At 43.0% G+C, this 16,012-nt stretch overlaps 1 protein-coding gene across 1 annotated transcript; it reads left to right on the top strand.

The window, feature by feature from the left end:
* The first annotated feature begins 5,721 nt into the window (after nucleotides 1-5,721).
* Nucleotides 5,722-10,992, top strand: GINS2 (GINS complex subunit 2). Its single transcript, XM_058155629.1, has 5 exons — nucleotides 5,722-5,899; nucleotides 6,614-6,728; nucleotides 7,543-7,642; nucleotides 7,972-8,098; nucleotides 8,948-10,992. Exons 1-5 carry the CDS (start codon nucleotides 5,810-5,812, stop codon nucleotides 9,071-9,073), a joined length of 558 nt encoding a protein of 185 aa, XP_058011612.1. The 5' UTR covers nucleotides 5,722-5,809; the 3' UTR covers nucleotides 9,074-10,992.
* The last annotated feature ends 5,020 nt before the right edge of the window (nucleotides 10,993-16,012 follow it).

Here is a 16,012-nt window from a genome sequence, read left to right as displayed (position 1 = left end):
TGTAAATGTTGTACCTTGATGAAGGTATCTTTTCTTTTATGTACACTGAGAACATATGCACCAAGACAAATTCCTTGTGTGTCCAATCACACTTGGCCAATAAAAAATTCTATTCTATTCTATTCTATTCTATTCTATTCTATTCTATTCTATTCTATTCTATTCTATTCTATTCTATTCTATGTCCATCATTTCTGGTTGGAAGCGGCTGGATTATCATTGCAAAAGCATGATTTATATTCAGGGAAACGTACCCCCACCTCATTAAAGATCTTCTGGAATTGTCCTTTAGATCAGGGGTCTCCAACCTTGGTCCCTTTAAGACTTGTGGACTTCAACTTCCAGAGTTCCTCAGACAGCTTTGCTGGACTCTGGGAGTTGAAGTCCACAAGTCTTAAAGGGACCAAGGTTGGAGACCCCTGCTTTAGATCATGATGAAGCCACACCATGTAAGAAGACTGCCAAAGAGGAGGTGGTAGATCTTAGGTCTCCAAGCTCACCTTGACCGCGTGGGCAGGGAGTCAGGAAGAGTTGGGGACGCTTATCTAGTTGCAGAGAGATTAGGAGATGGGCTGTCAAATATAGGTCCTGGGATAGCTTTCTGGTTCATTTGGGAACGTATTTTCTCTCTCAATTGCCACCAGGTGCCACAAGAAACATCTGGATCTTCCTCACTTTCTCTCTCTCTTTCAGGCTTCAAAATGTGTGTAAGCGGTGCTGGTGTCGGCAGCAGCGATGTGGCAGTCATGGCTGAGAAAAGGCTAAGAGTCCCAGATATTATTATCACTCCTCCGACTCCCACGGGAAAGGCGCTCTTGAGAGAGCCCAGCCTGGATGGCGATGAACCCCAAGACAGCTGCTGAACCAGAAGGCAGAGAGGCAGCCTCCCGGCCAAACAGAAGAGGCAGTCCATGGAATCGCTAGAAAATGGGGTTCTCCAACATCTTGCTGAAGAAGGTCTACAGCCTCCTGAGTTTTGCAAACTCCCATTTCTTCTCCCCTTGCCGGGCTGTTTAAAAATGGGCCAACATCTCCAGATATACCTCACTCACCCTTGAAACCCTGGAACCTGTTGCAGACCTGGGACAGGCCAAGGGTCATTCAAGGAATCTGCCAAACTGGTGTCTACTTGGAAGAAAGAAGATCCATGGTGATCGTAAGGATTGTGGAGCAATGGATGGGTGGGAAGATACTTGGCAACAAGACCTGCTGGTGGCTTCCAGGTTCTTGTTAGCGATGTTGCTCAACTTGGGTCCAGCCAAGGTCATTGTCAGAAGGGAAAGAACACTGACCTGCATGGGAGATCCAGGTCCTCTGTTGGTATCTAAGAGCAGATTTAAGGAGAAATGGGATGATTTCAAGAGCAAAGACTGAGGTCGTATGGTTTTCTGCTTTGCTGCTGCTGCTCAATCTCCTGTTTGGATAGTCCCTCCTTCTGAGAAACACTAAATTCTCGTGAGTTTCTTCGGTTGTGTTCAAAGTAGATGGGGCAACCCTTCCGGCAGATCTCCCTCTGCAAAATGGGATGGAAGGCTACTTTAACAAAACGATCTAAGCTCTGCTTTTCTCCAAGATCCTGGGTGGATGGAGGAAAAGTGGCCTTGGTTTTTCTCCCCTGGTCCTTCTTTTCGGGTAAGGGTGGTCTCTAGGTCTTAAAAGCAACTAATGAAGAACCTGGGAATGTTTACAATGTTTAAGTAAGACTTGACCCTAAGCGGAGAACTTTCTCCAAGAGTAAAGAAGCCATAGACCTGATAGAGAATTAACAGACTTGTCATAATTTTGCTAACCCGGTTAGGAATTGAGCTAATTTGGATGGAATTGGGAAGGAGGGTTATGGAGATTCTGTTTCATCTGAGCTTCTCCAAGAACAGGATTCTGTACTTGCAAGCGACGTGGTGTGGGGCAGGATAGGGGCCAAATCTGACTGTCTCCAACCTAGCATCTGTCCTCCCCATTTGTTCTGGGTGCTGCTCTTCTCCCTGTGCCTCTAGAAGGTGCCAAGACGAAGAAAGCATTCTAGGCTGGTGCCCTCAGGAGCCATTCTGATTGGAAACAATGGTTGATGTGGAACAAGGCTTTGGGATGGGTACTAGGTTGGAGAAGACAGGCTCAACTCACGGTGTAAGGAATGCCATGAAACCTTAATTTCCAAGAATTTGACACATGCCACGAGTGGAATTCCACAAGGATCGGTGGGGTTGACTTCATTGTACACAAGTTTGATTTGCACCAGTTTGCATCAGTTGTGCTATCTGCGGTGCTGCACCCGTGACTTTAGTGGCGTAGGCTGTCTCCTTTCCACCATCAAAACAAAGTTTCCTTAAAGATTGAGAAGGAAGGTGATTTCCATCCAGCCAGAAAGATTCTTTTTTTGGAGGGAACGTTGTCTTCCTTGCCACCTAATGCCGGAATGGAAAGAAGTCAGATGGATTTCATTCACAGCCGATGAGAGAGAGAAATAGTGGGTTTGCTGTGGATAGAATGGCGTAAGAGATCACCATTGGTTTCCATCAAGACCGACTTCATCAAATCCTTGGTTGAGTCAGAATCAGACTAGAATAGAGCTGGAAGGGACCTTGGAGGTCTTCTAGTCCAACCCGTGTCGAGCAGGAGGCCCCATAACATTTCAGACAAGTGGCGGTGCAGTCTCTTCTTAAAAACCTTCAGCGATGGAGCTCCCACAACTTCTGGAGGCAACTTCCGTTCCCTGGGTTGATTGTTCTGTTCTCCTTAGTTCCAGGTTGCTTCTCTCTTCGATTGGTTTCCATCCGTTGCTTCTTGCCTTGCCTTCTGGTGCTTTGGAAAATGGAATAAAAGAGTTGGAGGGGACTTGGCAGGTCTTCTAGTCCATTCCCTGCTTGAGCAGGAGACCTTATACCATTCCGGACAATCAGCTGTCCAGCTGATTTACCCGTTCTTTTCCATAGCCAGATTTTTACTCTTGGTCAAAGGCATCAAAACTCTCTCCGCCAACTTTGTGCCATGAAGGAATTAAAACCGATTCAACCTGCGTTCTACACTCAGGATGAAAGACAATGGACTTATTCCAGATGGAATGAATTGTTGGAATAAATCCCCAAGGATTGTTCCCCCGAGCCTCCCAAGCTCGGCTATATAAGAAGATGGGGTGCAGTTCCACCCCACATCCTATTTTATAATGGTTGTAAAACAGACATTCAGTTTTCAATCCTTGTTTCATGCCTCCAGGTTCATTAGAATGAGATGCAAACGTTTTAATTGAATGCAAGATCCGACTGAGTGTTTTGTTTCCAATTTAGCATGAATTGGCATGTTCTGTTTTTTTTTCCCCCTTGAAAAGTCATGTTTTCCAAGTCTTTGGAGTGGGTGGAATATTTATAAAGCATCACAGTTTTATTACACCACATTAAAAATTTTTCCACCTGATGTTTATGTCGAGTTGTTTATTCTGTTCAGAACGAGCTCTTTTCTCTCTCCAACTCAAGTGTCATCTCCAATTCCTTATACGTCCAAAGCTGTGTGTTTGATCTGTGTGTGTGCCAGAAGGGGAATTCTGGGAGTTGAAGTCCACACGTTCTCAAGGTTAAGAAACAGTGATCCATATAACAATGGAGTGTCCTTCACAGGTGTCATCCTCAAATATCTACCGAGCTTCTCAATCATTCAGGTCTTGGTTGTCCTAAAAGTGCTTTTTCCAAAAGGCAACTGGACTTTCTTGGGGGTATTTTCCCTTGAAAATGTTTTGCTTCCCAACCAAAAAGCTTCTTCAGTTCTGACTGAATAATGGGGGATGGAAGGATTTCTATTCTTTGCAATCATCTGGTCCTTAGCACTTTGAGGGTCATTGAGGCCATTTGGGGATTTAATCTGTAGCCACCAGATGGTCTGTTTTGGGGTTCTTCAACGTGGAGGCTGAAGCGACACCAAAATAGATTGGAATTCTTTATTGGCCAAGTGCAATTGGACACACAAGGAATTTATCTCTGGTGCATAAGTTCTCAACAACAAAGTGATAAGTCATCTATGATCGATCATTAATCATGAGATGCAACAAGTGATAAATCATAGATACCAACAAGCGGAGGTAGTAGAAAAGATGATAAGGAAGATGAGAAAGATGAGAAGGATAATAATAATGACACAGCCCTCCTACAAAAGAATTGTAAATTGTAAATCAATAGTGAGTTGCAAAATCTGGAATTTTTCCCTTGCAATTTCAGCCAAGTTGGTTGGTCCTGCACCATGAGTTTCTGAAGCCCAGATCACATCAAGAGCCCTGGGGAAAGAGGGGGAGGGGGAGAGGCGGTGTTTTTAAAACAGATGGAAATGCAATTTTTTTAAAAGCAGGACTGGCAGATGGTAAAAGGCAGGGAAGCGCATCCACACTATGCCAAAGTGAATTGCGAGCTTTCACGCCTTCCTCCAAGACCGGACAATGGCTCCCTTGAGGAAGGCAGGTGATGGGTTTTCGAGGGGTGGTTTATTATGTTTTATTATTTTTCCCCCTGCTGCAATACCGGAAATAATAATAAAAAAACAACAACAACGATGGAGCAGCAGACAGGAACGTGGGAAGGATTTCCAAAGAGGTGGGAGGATGTTCAGGATGATGGGAGCTGGGAGATTAAAGTTTAATACTGGTAGTCCTTGATTTGCAGTGGTTCATTTAGCAACCGTTTTGTCTAGTTTGAAAAACAGGGATTTATATCTAACCCCTTTTTAATTGCCCCAGCCCCCCCCAAAAAATAATAATATGTCTGCAGGTGGACCTGGGTTTCTTCTGGACCATTCATCTGAGTTCCTCAGGGACTAATTATTGTTGCTTTATTTGCATTGCCTCTGGTGGCTCAGACTGCTAAGACAGTCTGTTATTAACAGCGGCTGCTTGCAATTACTGCAGGTTCAAGTCCCACCAGGCCCAAGGTTGACTCAGCCTCCCATCCTTTATAAGGTAGGTAAAATGAGGACCCAGATTGTTGGGGGCAATAAGTTGACTTTGTATATAATATACAAATGGATGAAGACTATTGCTAACATAGTGTAAGCCGCCCTGAGTCTTCGGAGAAGGGCGGGATATAAATGCAAAAAATAAAAATAAAAAATAATTTAAAAAATTGCTGGCCTCCTTTTTTATTGCACAAATCTCATTTTTACCACCCTTGCAAGATCGTTGCTCCAGGCAGCAGCTGTTAAACAACGTGGCTTTCAGGCCCCGCCCACATCTATGACCACGCCCACTTTGGCTTCTTAATGAAATTCTAATACTGAGACTAGAGCCAATCAGAGAGAAAAAAAACAAAGCCCTGAGCCAATGAGGAAACAGTGCGACCGCCGTCAGTTAGCGGGAAAAGGCGGGAACAAAGTGGTTTATGAATGGCTAATAAATGGGAGGACCGCGATTTTTTTTCTATCCTCCAATGGCAGGTCGTGTTGACCCGAGGAACTAGAAACAAACGTGGCTAAGAGGCTTGTGATTGGCTCCTAGGGGGGGAAAAGGGCAGGGCTTCCCTTAGCTTTCCTCCGGAGGGCAAGTGGCCACGCGCGGAAAAAGCAGAGGTTTTCATAGGGCGAGAAATAAACAGTGGGCGGTGCACTGGTTTCCTTTCCAACCAATGGCAGAAGGAGGAGACGCGCGCGCGCGGGGAAAGCCGAGGCGGTCATTGGACGAAACAAGGATTAAAGGCGGGGCTTCTTCTTTCCAACCAATAGCAGGCGCAACCTCCAGGGTGGGCGGTGCCGGGGCGGCTATCTGGGTTTCTCCTCAGGCGACGGCGGGAAGGATTTGGAGGCTTCGTTTTGTGGCCGGTTTTTCCTTCTCTCCTTCGTGATGGATGCCGCCGAGGTCGAATTCCTAGCGGAGCGAGAGATGGTCACCATCATCCCCAACTTCAGCCTGGACAGGATTTACCTCATCGGGGTGAGGCCTCCGGGACTACAACTCCCATGCTTCTTTGCCGGCGGGGGGTTATGGGACTGACGTCCCGAAACGAGATGTCCGTTGTAGTTCGGGGGAGGGGTGCTTACACTTCCATCTTCCATCGGCCCAAAGTGCGGCTGGCGGTTGAGGATTATGGGGGTTGTAGTCGCCTGCGTTGAAACTGCCCCTCAGCCCCGACTGGGATAGACACCGGTAGGGGATTATGGGGTTTACGGTTAAAGCTTTCAGGAGGTCCTCAACTGCTCCCATCAGCCCCGGCCAGATTATGTGTTGGCAAGAGATTGTGGGATTTGTAGTCCCCGACGTTTATTCCAAAGGATCCCTTTTGCTGTGGGGGCGGGGAGGGGGAGATTTCCAAGCCAATCAGCCCCAACCTTCCTGGCTGGGAGTGGGAGGTTACGGGATTTGTGATTATAAAGAGTCCCATCATCCCCCAATGTTTCGACAAGGGATTATGGGATTTGTGACTTTCCAAGATTCTTTCCAGCGAGGCCTGTGGGGAGGGGGATTCCCATCCCCATCATCCCCAGCCAGCCTGAGCAGCTTCCTTGGGCAAATCCTTTGACACAAACAAGAGATTTGGAGGGTCCCATCTTTTTCGGGGTGGGGTGGGGGGAGTGTGGCAGGTAAGGTGCGGGGCAGGTGGGCCATTTGGGGAGTGGGGGTCTCTTGCTGACTTTCTCCTTCTTGCAGGGCGAGCTGGGCCCCTTTAACCCGGGGCTGCCTGTGGAGGTGCCCCTCTGGCTGGCCCTCAACCTGAAACAGAGGCAGAAGTGCCGGCTGGTGCCCCCCGACTGGATGGATGTGGGTAAGGAGTGATGCGCTTCACCCACTTTGCACCCTCAACACCATGTTCCCCTGCCCAAGTTCCCTTTGGGCCTTCCAGCTTGTTGCACAGGAAGCCAGCAAGCTAGATGTCCTTCTCGTTGTATTGCAGGCCGTCCTCAACTTACAACCACAATTGAGCCTACATTTTATGCTGTTCAGCGAAATGGTTTATTTGCCCCGTTTTACGACTTTCCTTGCCACCTTTGTTAAGTGAATCACTGCAGTTGTTAAATTAGCAATGTTGAGTGAATCTGGCTTCCCCGTTGACGTTGCCTGGTCAGAAGGTTGCAAAGTGACTCCTGAAACACTGCAACCGTCATAAATATGAGTCAGTTGTCAAGCATGTAAATCCCATGAACGCTGGGATGCTGCAACAGTCACAAATGTGAAAAATGGTCATAACTCACTATTTCCAGTGCCATTATAACGGTGACTGAATGAACAGTTGTAAGTTGAGGACTACCTGTATTATTTATACCCAGCTGTTATTAGTTTATAAATAACTCAAGGTGGTGAACTTGCCCAATACTTCTTCCTCCTCCTATTTTCCCCCAAAACAAATAATCCTGTGAGGTGGGTTCGGCTGAGAGAGGGAAACTGGCCCAAAGTCACCCAGCTGGTTTTCTTGCTTAAGGTGGAACTAGAATTCGCTGTCTCCTAGCGATTGGCATGAAATCACCCAATTGCCTAAGGCAGGACTAGAACTTGCCGTCTCCTGGTTTCTAACCTGGATTTTAAAATAAATACTTCTGGAGAAATTCTCTTACAATTCATTTTTTTTAATTGTTTTATAGAAAAGTTGGAGCTAATGCGAGATCAAGAACGCAAAGAGGATACTTTCACCCCAATGCCTAACCCTTTTTACATGGAATTAACTAAGTTGTTGCTGAACTAGTGAGTAGCTTTCTTATTTGTAATAATGTTTGGAAATACAGCAAATTCTAATTCTGCCAGAGCACAAAAAACCTAGGATTGCACTGGATTGGAAATTGGCAAGAACTCTACAAACTGCAAATGCTCCAGAGCACTTTTCTAATCTGTTTACATCTATTATTTTATATAATATTGAGTTATTTAATGTTAATAATGCATATATATTGCTTGACATTTTTGGGTTGTATTTTGAAGCTAATTAATATTGTTTATATGAAGGATTTCTTTCAACAACATGTGCGACCGCTACCTTTTTGTAATCTCACAAATCTATTTCTTTTCTGCATTAGTGCTGCAGATAATATTCCAAAGGCTGATGAGATAAGAACTTTGGTTAAGGATATCTGGGACACGCGAATAGCGAAACTTCGTGTATCTGCAGATAGTTTTGTCAGGCAGCAAGAAGTTCACGCCAGGGTAAGAAAAGAGCAGTCTGCTGAAAGGATTCTAGTCCTTGGAAGAATATTTATGAAAGTGATACTACTACTGTATGTCAACTCTAGTATATTAGAATATATATTTTTATTACTTGGTAGCAGTGATACAGTCTTGCAGGCATAGAGAAGTTTTGTACACAAATGCCTGCAAACATACAATTGTTATATTTATGGCTTGACTGCAGTCTACTGAAATGATGACTTGTGTATGTGGCTGTGTATCCAAATGCATATTTCTATTACTTATGCCCATAACAAAAGAGTGTGTTTTGTAATAAAAGTACACATTTGTGACTATGTACTCTTTAGTCTAACAAACTTAAGATTTGTAAGTTATCATTTATCCGAATGACGGGTATGCATTTTATTCTTCATTTATGCGCCGAGTATATTGGACTGCAGTTTACATCATTCCCTGCCAGTCTAAAACTGAATGGACTATAACATTTCATTATGGGTGCAGATCACAAGTTTTGACCCACCTTCCAAATTCTTTTAGCCGACATGGAGTATAAATTGGAGTGCAATAAACTATGCTTACAGAAGCCTTGCTTTGGTGCATTTTGGGATCAGTTTAAGCTAAGAGGAAAATAAATATATAGAGACAGTTCAAAACTAATTAAAGAAGAAATGCAAAAAAAGTGATTACAGAAGAGGGTTTTAATGAAATGCAATCTAAATTATCTTCCAGTTATTGTCAGATGCTAACTTATCAGTCACAGGAATTAAAGACCAGCTTACTTTTAAAAAGTGAATGGTGCAATTCTGAAGGTTAACCTCTGGTACTTATACTTATTCAAGTTGTGTTGTTTTCTTTCTTTTTAATAAGCTGGACAACCTGACTCTGATGGAGATCAACACCACCGGTGCTTTCCTCACCCAAGCTCTGGATCACATGTACAAGTTGCGATCAAACCTCCAGCCAGGAGCGAATGTTGAATCCCAGGAATTTTGAAAGCAGGGGTTTTTCGTGAACAGAACGATTCTTTTCAGCCTTTACCTCTCAGGCGTTCACAGGCTTCAGAGCTGAACTGTGCTGTGGCAAACTGTGATGTAACGGTCTTCATAGCATTCGCTTGTGGGGAAAAAAACGGGCTGTTAAACTATCATCAGCCTGGTACCTCTGCAAGTGATACCGCAGTGTTGGCATTGTCTTTGGTGGGTGAGGAGGACCCTTGACTCTCCTTGGCAAGCAAGCTGTTGCCCAACACGCTCCCAAGTGCTGCAGGATTGCCCTTTCAAGATGCATCAGTGTAACTATTCACGGTTGCCTGGCTTTTGTGCTAGCTTGTTTTCCTAGTGTTGGTAAGTTGGAAGGAGGAAACAAGTTAGTTGCACCTCTGATGGATTCTGTTCCTTCAAGGCCATGGCCTTCTGATCTTTATGGAAAAGGAAATTATTTTAGTCTTCTGACTGCACAGTTCTTGGCAGCTGCCTGGGAAGTGACTTGTAAGCCTGGCAACTCAACTTTACATGCAACACTGGATTCGCCGCTGTGTTACTCATGGAAATCTACCTGTCGGTTACCTTTGGATATAAAGGAATTTTTCCCCCCCAGAGGCTATGAATGTGATCACTGAGGTATGGTGCCTTTTTGTGCGTGTCTGCCAAAAAAGAAAGAACAGCTTTATAAAGAAACGAAGCCACAAAACCCAGAGTTTGGCTTCAGTCCCGTTTTTCTTTTAAATGCTTGCTGTGGAGACTGACTAAACCAGCTGTTTGCAAGTAGCCAGATTCTAGCTATATTAATCATATAAGCATTTTTACTGTTAGTCATAATAACACATGTTGTTAGCCATCAATTTTTAAATATTTGTAGACAGCGCTTAACAATGCGGGGGCACTACAGGGATTTGCTGTAGTGTTTTATTAGGTAATGATTAAATAAATATTTTAAAAAGCAGTACATTGCTGCAGTTGTAACTCTCTGACCTCTACTGCGGGTTACGCCGCAGAACATTTTGGATTCAGAAGAGAGCGCACAAGAAAATGAGTGTTGTGTAACACACTGTGACTTGTCCCTGTTTATGAAAAAAACTTATCAAAAACTGGAGGGTTAAATATTTGTAAAGTGGAACATCAGTGTAAGTTGTTGCTTTTGCATGCAGTTTTTTTTCTTCTTTAATTACTTTCAGTTTTCAGCACTGGTATTGTTTCAGTAAATGAATCTTATTTAGCACACTAGTACTTTTACATTAGATTGTGACTTTTTTGCAGGTGAATCTAATACGTACTAAAATAACAACATATACCTTTAACCTAAGTGCTCTTAAATCTGAGCCTCTTTTAACTTTTGGTGAAGAATCAAAGCTTCAAATATTAAAACAATTGTTATGCTTCTTCAGATATACCTTTCTTTTCAATACACTCTTATATGTTTTTCTACAGATTATTTTATCTTGGGGCCTGTTTGAAATCCAGCTTGACTAGATGCTGGCGGGGGATTCCTATCCTAATTTAACCCAGATTATGTGAATATTCATTCAGAAAGGAGTACAGTATTAATGTGGTTGTGAGGTACCCCAGAGTAAATTGTTACTACAGTGATATCCCAAGTGAAACTGCTAAAAGATTGGATCTGTCTTGTGTAAGACCCCATTTCTAATACAAAGGGCTGATAGAGCTTCTATTTAACGGTGGGTGGGTAGTCTGGGAAAATAATCCTTTGTCATGATTTAGGAACATTTTATTACTTTTTTTTTTTTTGGATGTTGTCAGAAATTACAGCCATATATTCATAAATACCTAATAACTACATTCAACAAATATATTACATTACATTTAAGTCAAAACAAGTACACTTAAAACAAGTTGAATTTGTTTCACAGCATCTACTGCCCCAGCCTGGGCCTTTGCCTTCCTCTTCCTCCTCATTTCCCCTCAAGCTCTGTGCTTTTTTTTTTTTTTTTTTTTGCAGAAGAAATCCTATACATGACACCAAATGACGTCCAAGGGAGAGCAAATGAGGTTTTTTTTAAAAAAAATAGTAAGCATTGGGCCAGGATGCTTATGGAGGGCATGTGGGGGGGGGGAACAAGAGTAACTATCACAATGACGGGGAGAAGGAAAGGAAAAGCATTTGCAAAGATGGATTGGTCCAAAATGGGCTATTGTTTGTTTCACATTAGCACCTTTTTAATCTCTGTCTTTGTCTGTTTTGCATCATGAGTGGGAAAGTACTTCAAACATCACCGGGCCTATTTTTGGGAAACGGTGGTTTGCTCGCCTTGCTCGCCAGCTTCTGCAGCTTACATTGGCCTCCAACCAAGCCTGACTAAGTGCACATTCGTTCTTTAATACATAGAAATCAAGCCAATTGGCTCTCCTGCGCATCCTTAAAAAGCACATGTCGGTCGGGCTCCGGGAAAACTAAAGCCACATGATGCAAAATATAGCCGACATCTTATTTATTGGAGAAGGGGGAAATAGTGCAATTGTGCGTAGAAGGATGATTGCAACAGCTTGGGTCCATATTGCCCCCCCCACTTCCGCCTCCGTCCCTTATCTGGAAAAACCTTGCAGGGAAAAAAACAGACCATGATCACTATCTTTTGACAGACGTTGCTCCCAAAGCTGATAAGCAGGATGTGAAAAAATTTGCTCTATGAAACCGCATCTTTGTGATCTAAGAGTGGGACAAGCAGCTTTCGATACTGAGTCAGAAATAGAGAATGCCATTTTTCTTAACATGGCTTTCTTTAAGGGCAGCCTTCATTACGCTGTCTTACTGTCCCTTAAACATATTTGTGGTGTTAATTTGGCGTTCTTCCAAGGCTGGTTTTTGTAAATCCATCACAAAAAGGCCTGAATATATTGCGGTCTCCTAGCTGAATCCTTTCCAGCAGCCTTGGACCAGGGGATAAAAACCCTTTCCAAGTTTTGCTTTTTGGTAACTAAAGGATGCTGTCAAGATGACATCAAAAACAAAAACAAAAAAACCCTTCTCCCCCCCCCCCCCTCTGCTGAAGGCAAACCTATGGTCATCTCCAAGTATCATCAGAGACAGAAAAAGAAAATAACTTGAATGTCTTTTCATGATTTCTGTTCTTCTTTCTCACGCTTCACGAGAGCTGATTGTCTTAGGTGATCGTCACAGAGGGATGTTCAGACCTGGGCCGATTTACATACTCGGGTAAATAAATTAAGAGTACTTGGCCGCAACCAAGATCAAGATTTTTTAAGATAAGTCAGAAAAATTTGCTCTTTAATCTCCCTTGTCAGGCAGTTTCTTCTGAAAAATGGCAAGGGCTTTGGTATTAAGAGTTGCATAGAATTGGGAAGCCTCCAGGTGAGACGTGGTCAACTTAGTTGAAGCAGCTGCCCTGGATGAATTTATATTTTAAGCAGCCATGAAAAGCATTGGGTTCTCTTTCCCTGTAAGTAACCATACAGTCCTACGGGAGTGCTTTTTCCATTTGTAGTTCCTTTGTTTGCTTTTTTCCAATAGCGCTATAAACGCAGCATTGCACATCAGCCATTAAATCAAAAGGATAAGAAATTATGAAAAAAATAAATAAAAAGAATCTGGTAAATTTTTGCTGCTGCAAAGAGACTTTTAAAAAATCTAAGCCTAAACCCTTTAGGTAGAAAGGTGAACTCATAAATTCAATAAATATTCAAACTACATTGAGATCAACTTCAATCTCTTCCGGGCAATTTATGAATTATATAAAGAGGTTGGAGAATCAAGAGGAAGGGATCTACCTTGAAGAGAGCAAGAATAGAAACTGGTCCCGTTGGGAGAGGGGTTTTCCCCTCGAGTCTGAAATGAAATGTATAGTGTGGTCCGTTCTCAGGGACATTAGTGGTTGGTCAGCAAAGGAAGGCAGGTGGCAGCTCAGAATTAGACAAAATCTAACTAGTCCAAGCAGCTCAAAAGTTATGGAATGGGCAGTGGTAGACTTGCTTCCACCAGCTAAATCTGTTGCGGGTCATTTAATTTGGTTCTTTACATGAAGCAAAGTATGGGCTTGGACACAGGCAGAGCCTTGCAATCCTACAATTTTCTGGGTGATGCTAAATAGCCAGCATGCCCAACCCTGCAGCCAAAGGTGAAGGGTGCTAGGAATTGTAGTACAGCTACCTCTAGGGCTTCCCACTTATAAAATTGCAGGAACCAATTGTTATATTCCGGCTGTCCCTTCACGTTGCAAAAGACTTGGGCAGTTCACACGGGAGGAAGACGTGAAACGAGAAAGAGTTTTGACACTATAAGTGTTAAGAAGCTTAAAGAAGCACATATCACACTAACTTACCCATTTTGTCCCTAACAAAAAGGTTCTGTTCTGAGAGATTGTCAATTTCACAGTTAATTCGTTGTGTTGTTTTTTTTTTTGGAAAGAATAGCTAAAGTACTTCTTAGAAGTCCAAGGGTTGGAATGAGGAAATCTGTGTGGAAGCCTTCAATGTAAAAGCTCACCCAGATCCTTCTTTAAAGAAAAAAACAAAATGCTAAACTCTCAACCAATTCCTTGTAAATATTCAGAAGCGTTGTAAAGTGATGGCCGTCACAATGTGAGCCGCTGAATTAAGATGGCTGCTAGTCAAAAGCCACATACCGTAAACTGCACTGCTCCAATAGGCGCAGGAACATCTTTCTTTTTTAATCTTTAGGAACGGGGAGAAGCACAAAGTGGGGAGGGGGCTTGTTCTCAAAGCAGCTAAGGTAGTCCTCTACTTACAACAGTTCATTTAGTGACTGTTCAAAGTTACGACAGCACTGGAAACAGCGACTTAGCACCATTTTGCACAGCGATGACCTTTCCCAGCATCCCCACAATCAAAATTCGGACTCTTGGCAACTGGTTCACGCTTGCGACGGTTGCTGTGTCCCAAGGTCACGTGATCCCCTTCTGCGACCTTCTGGCGAGGAGAAGCCGGATTTAGTTTAACAACTGGGTTTACTAACTATTAACTGCAAGGGTTCACTTGGCAGGAGAGGTGGTAAAACGGAGCAAGATTCACGTCGCAAATGTCTCGCTGATCCACGGAAGTGTTGGGCTTCATTTTGGTCTTTTAAGTTGAGGACTAACTGTACTGGAGAAAGACGCAGCTGCTTTAAAAGATCCCAGAGGGGCACTTCATTCAAGCTCCTCTCTCATATATTCTATAGGTAAAGAATTAGCCCAGCCCCACTATATTACAGTAGTACACCCATAGATAATTTCATTTTGCAGGAAAGATGGTGGCATTTAGCACTCTGGTACCAGTGAAACGCAAAAACCCCAAGCACATTTGCTGGGGTCCATTTACAAAGCAAAGGTAGTCCTCAATGTAGAACCACAATTAGAATTAGAATTTTCCACTGCTCAGCAAGACGGTTGTTGAATGAGTCATTTGCCTGATTTTACAACCTTTTTGCCACGTGAATAACCACAGCTGTTAAGTGAATCCAGCTTCTTCCATTGACTTGGCTTATTGGAAGCTGGCTGGGAAGGTTGCCATTGAGGGTCCCATGATGCCTCCCCCCACCCCTCCAGGATCTTGCACCCATCCTAAGTGCAAGTTGGTTGCCAAAGTGCCCGGATTGTGATGATGGGAACTGTGAAGATGTTTCGACAGTTGTTGAGTAAGACGTCACTTTTTTCCCTGTGCAATTGTAACTGGGACAGACACCAAGCAAACAAGTCGTAAGTGGAGAACTACCCACTTCCCTTTGCAGGATGGGCTTTTGCCATGCCCGCAGTAGTTGCCACCATGTTCGGTGTTTGTGTGTGAACAACTCTAGCTTTAAATAAGTAGCACGACTGTTTCCTTTTTTTCCGTATACTTTTTTGACGATTCGGGATAGATCTTCTAAAGGGGAAAAAAAAAGGCCTACATTTCAGAAAATCGGTGCCACCCAAGTATGATTTTCGATGTCGCAGATAAAACGGACAATGACTAAATCCACTTCAACGTCTTAAATCTGGTAACTAAAATCTTAGTGGCCTCTTGGTCTTCTCAATAGCAATTAATCACGGTTGGTATTCCAAGTGCTTTAAGAAAAAGAGGAAGGGGAGGATGGAAAGACGCAAGAGAAAATGGAGGTGGAAAGAGAATTCTGTTTCCAGCAACTTGTGCTCCATGCTGCAAAATACCAACAGGTGGACTGCACTTGCCCAGCAGAAAACTTCCCTTTTAAATTCTTTTTTTAAAAAAACAAACCAAAAAAAAACCACTTTTATCACAGGAGTCTGCAAACCTGTCTCTTTTAAGACTTGTGGACTTCAACTTTCTCAGCTTTGCTGGCTGAGGAACTCTGGGAGTTGAAGTCCACAAGTCTTAAAAGAGACAAGTTTGCAGACCCCTGTTTTATCAGGTCCTGACCAGCAGCTGTAAAAACATTTAAAGCAAGCCCGTTTTTTTTTTCCTTTTGCCAAAAAACAAAAAAAAGGAGAGGAAAAAAAAGCAGAAACATATTGAAAATGGCAAGCTTTTTATAATAATAATAATTAAAGTAATAAAAACATACAAAACTTTTTTTTTTTTAAATATATACACACTAAGGCTGAAGCACCTTTTTTTTTTCCAACTTTTTTAATTGCAAAATCTTTGTATGAAAATTCTATCCACCGGGGTACATAATCTATGCGTCGGTTATGTTCTGTACATCTTGCCCCTCCCCCCCAGGAATAAAAAGGTACCTTGTTTTTGTTTATTCACTTTTTATTTGTCAGGTTGAAGTGCACTTCCAGCCCAAAAGCTGACAGATGCATGGGAAGTCCGGCGTTGGGAAGCTGTTTTTTCTTCTACTAGATTTATTTACTGTGCAGGTTTAAGGTTAATCCAAAATATCCAGTTCACTCTAACCAAAAAGACAATGGATGGTATACTGGGTATTCTCTCAGACGAAGAGACAAACATATTTCAAGAACAAATAAAACAGGACTCAAGTATCGCAATCGGAAGGATA

Source organism: Ahaetulla prasina, chromosome 12 (assembly GCF_028640845.1).
Source record: "Ahaetulla prasina isolate Xishuangbanna chromosome 12, ASM2864084v1, whole genome shotgun sequence".
Lineage (NCBI taxonomy): Eukaryota > Metazoa > Chordata > Lepidosauria > Squamata > Colubridae > Ahaetulla > Ahaetulla prasina.
This window is presented reverse-complemented; position numbering and strand designations above follow the sequence as displayed.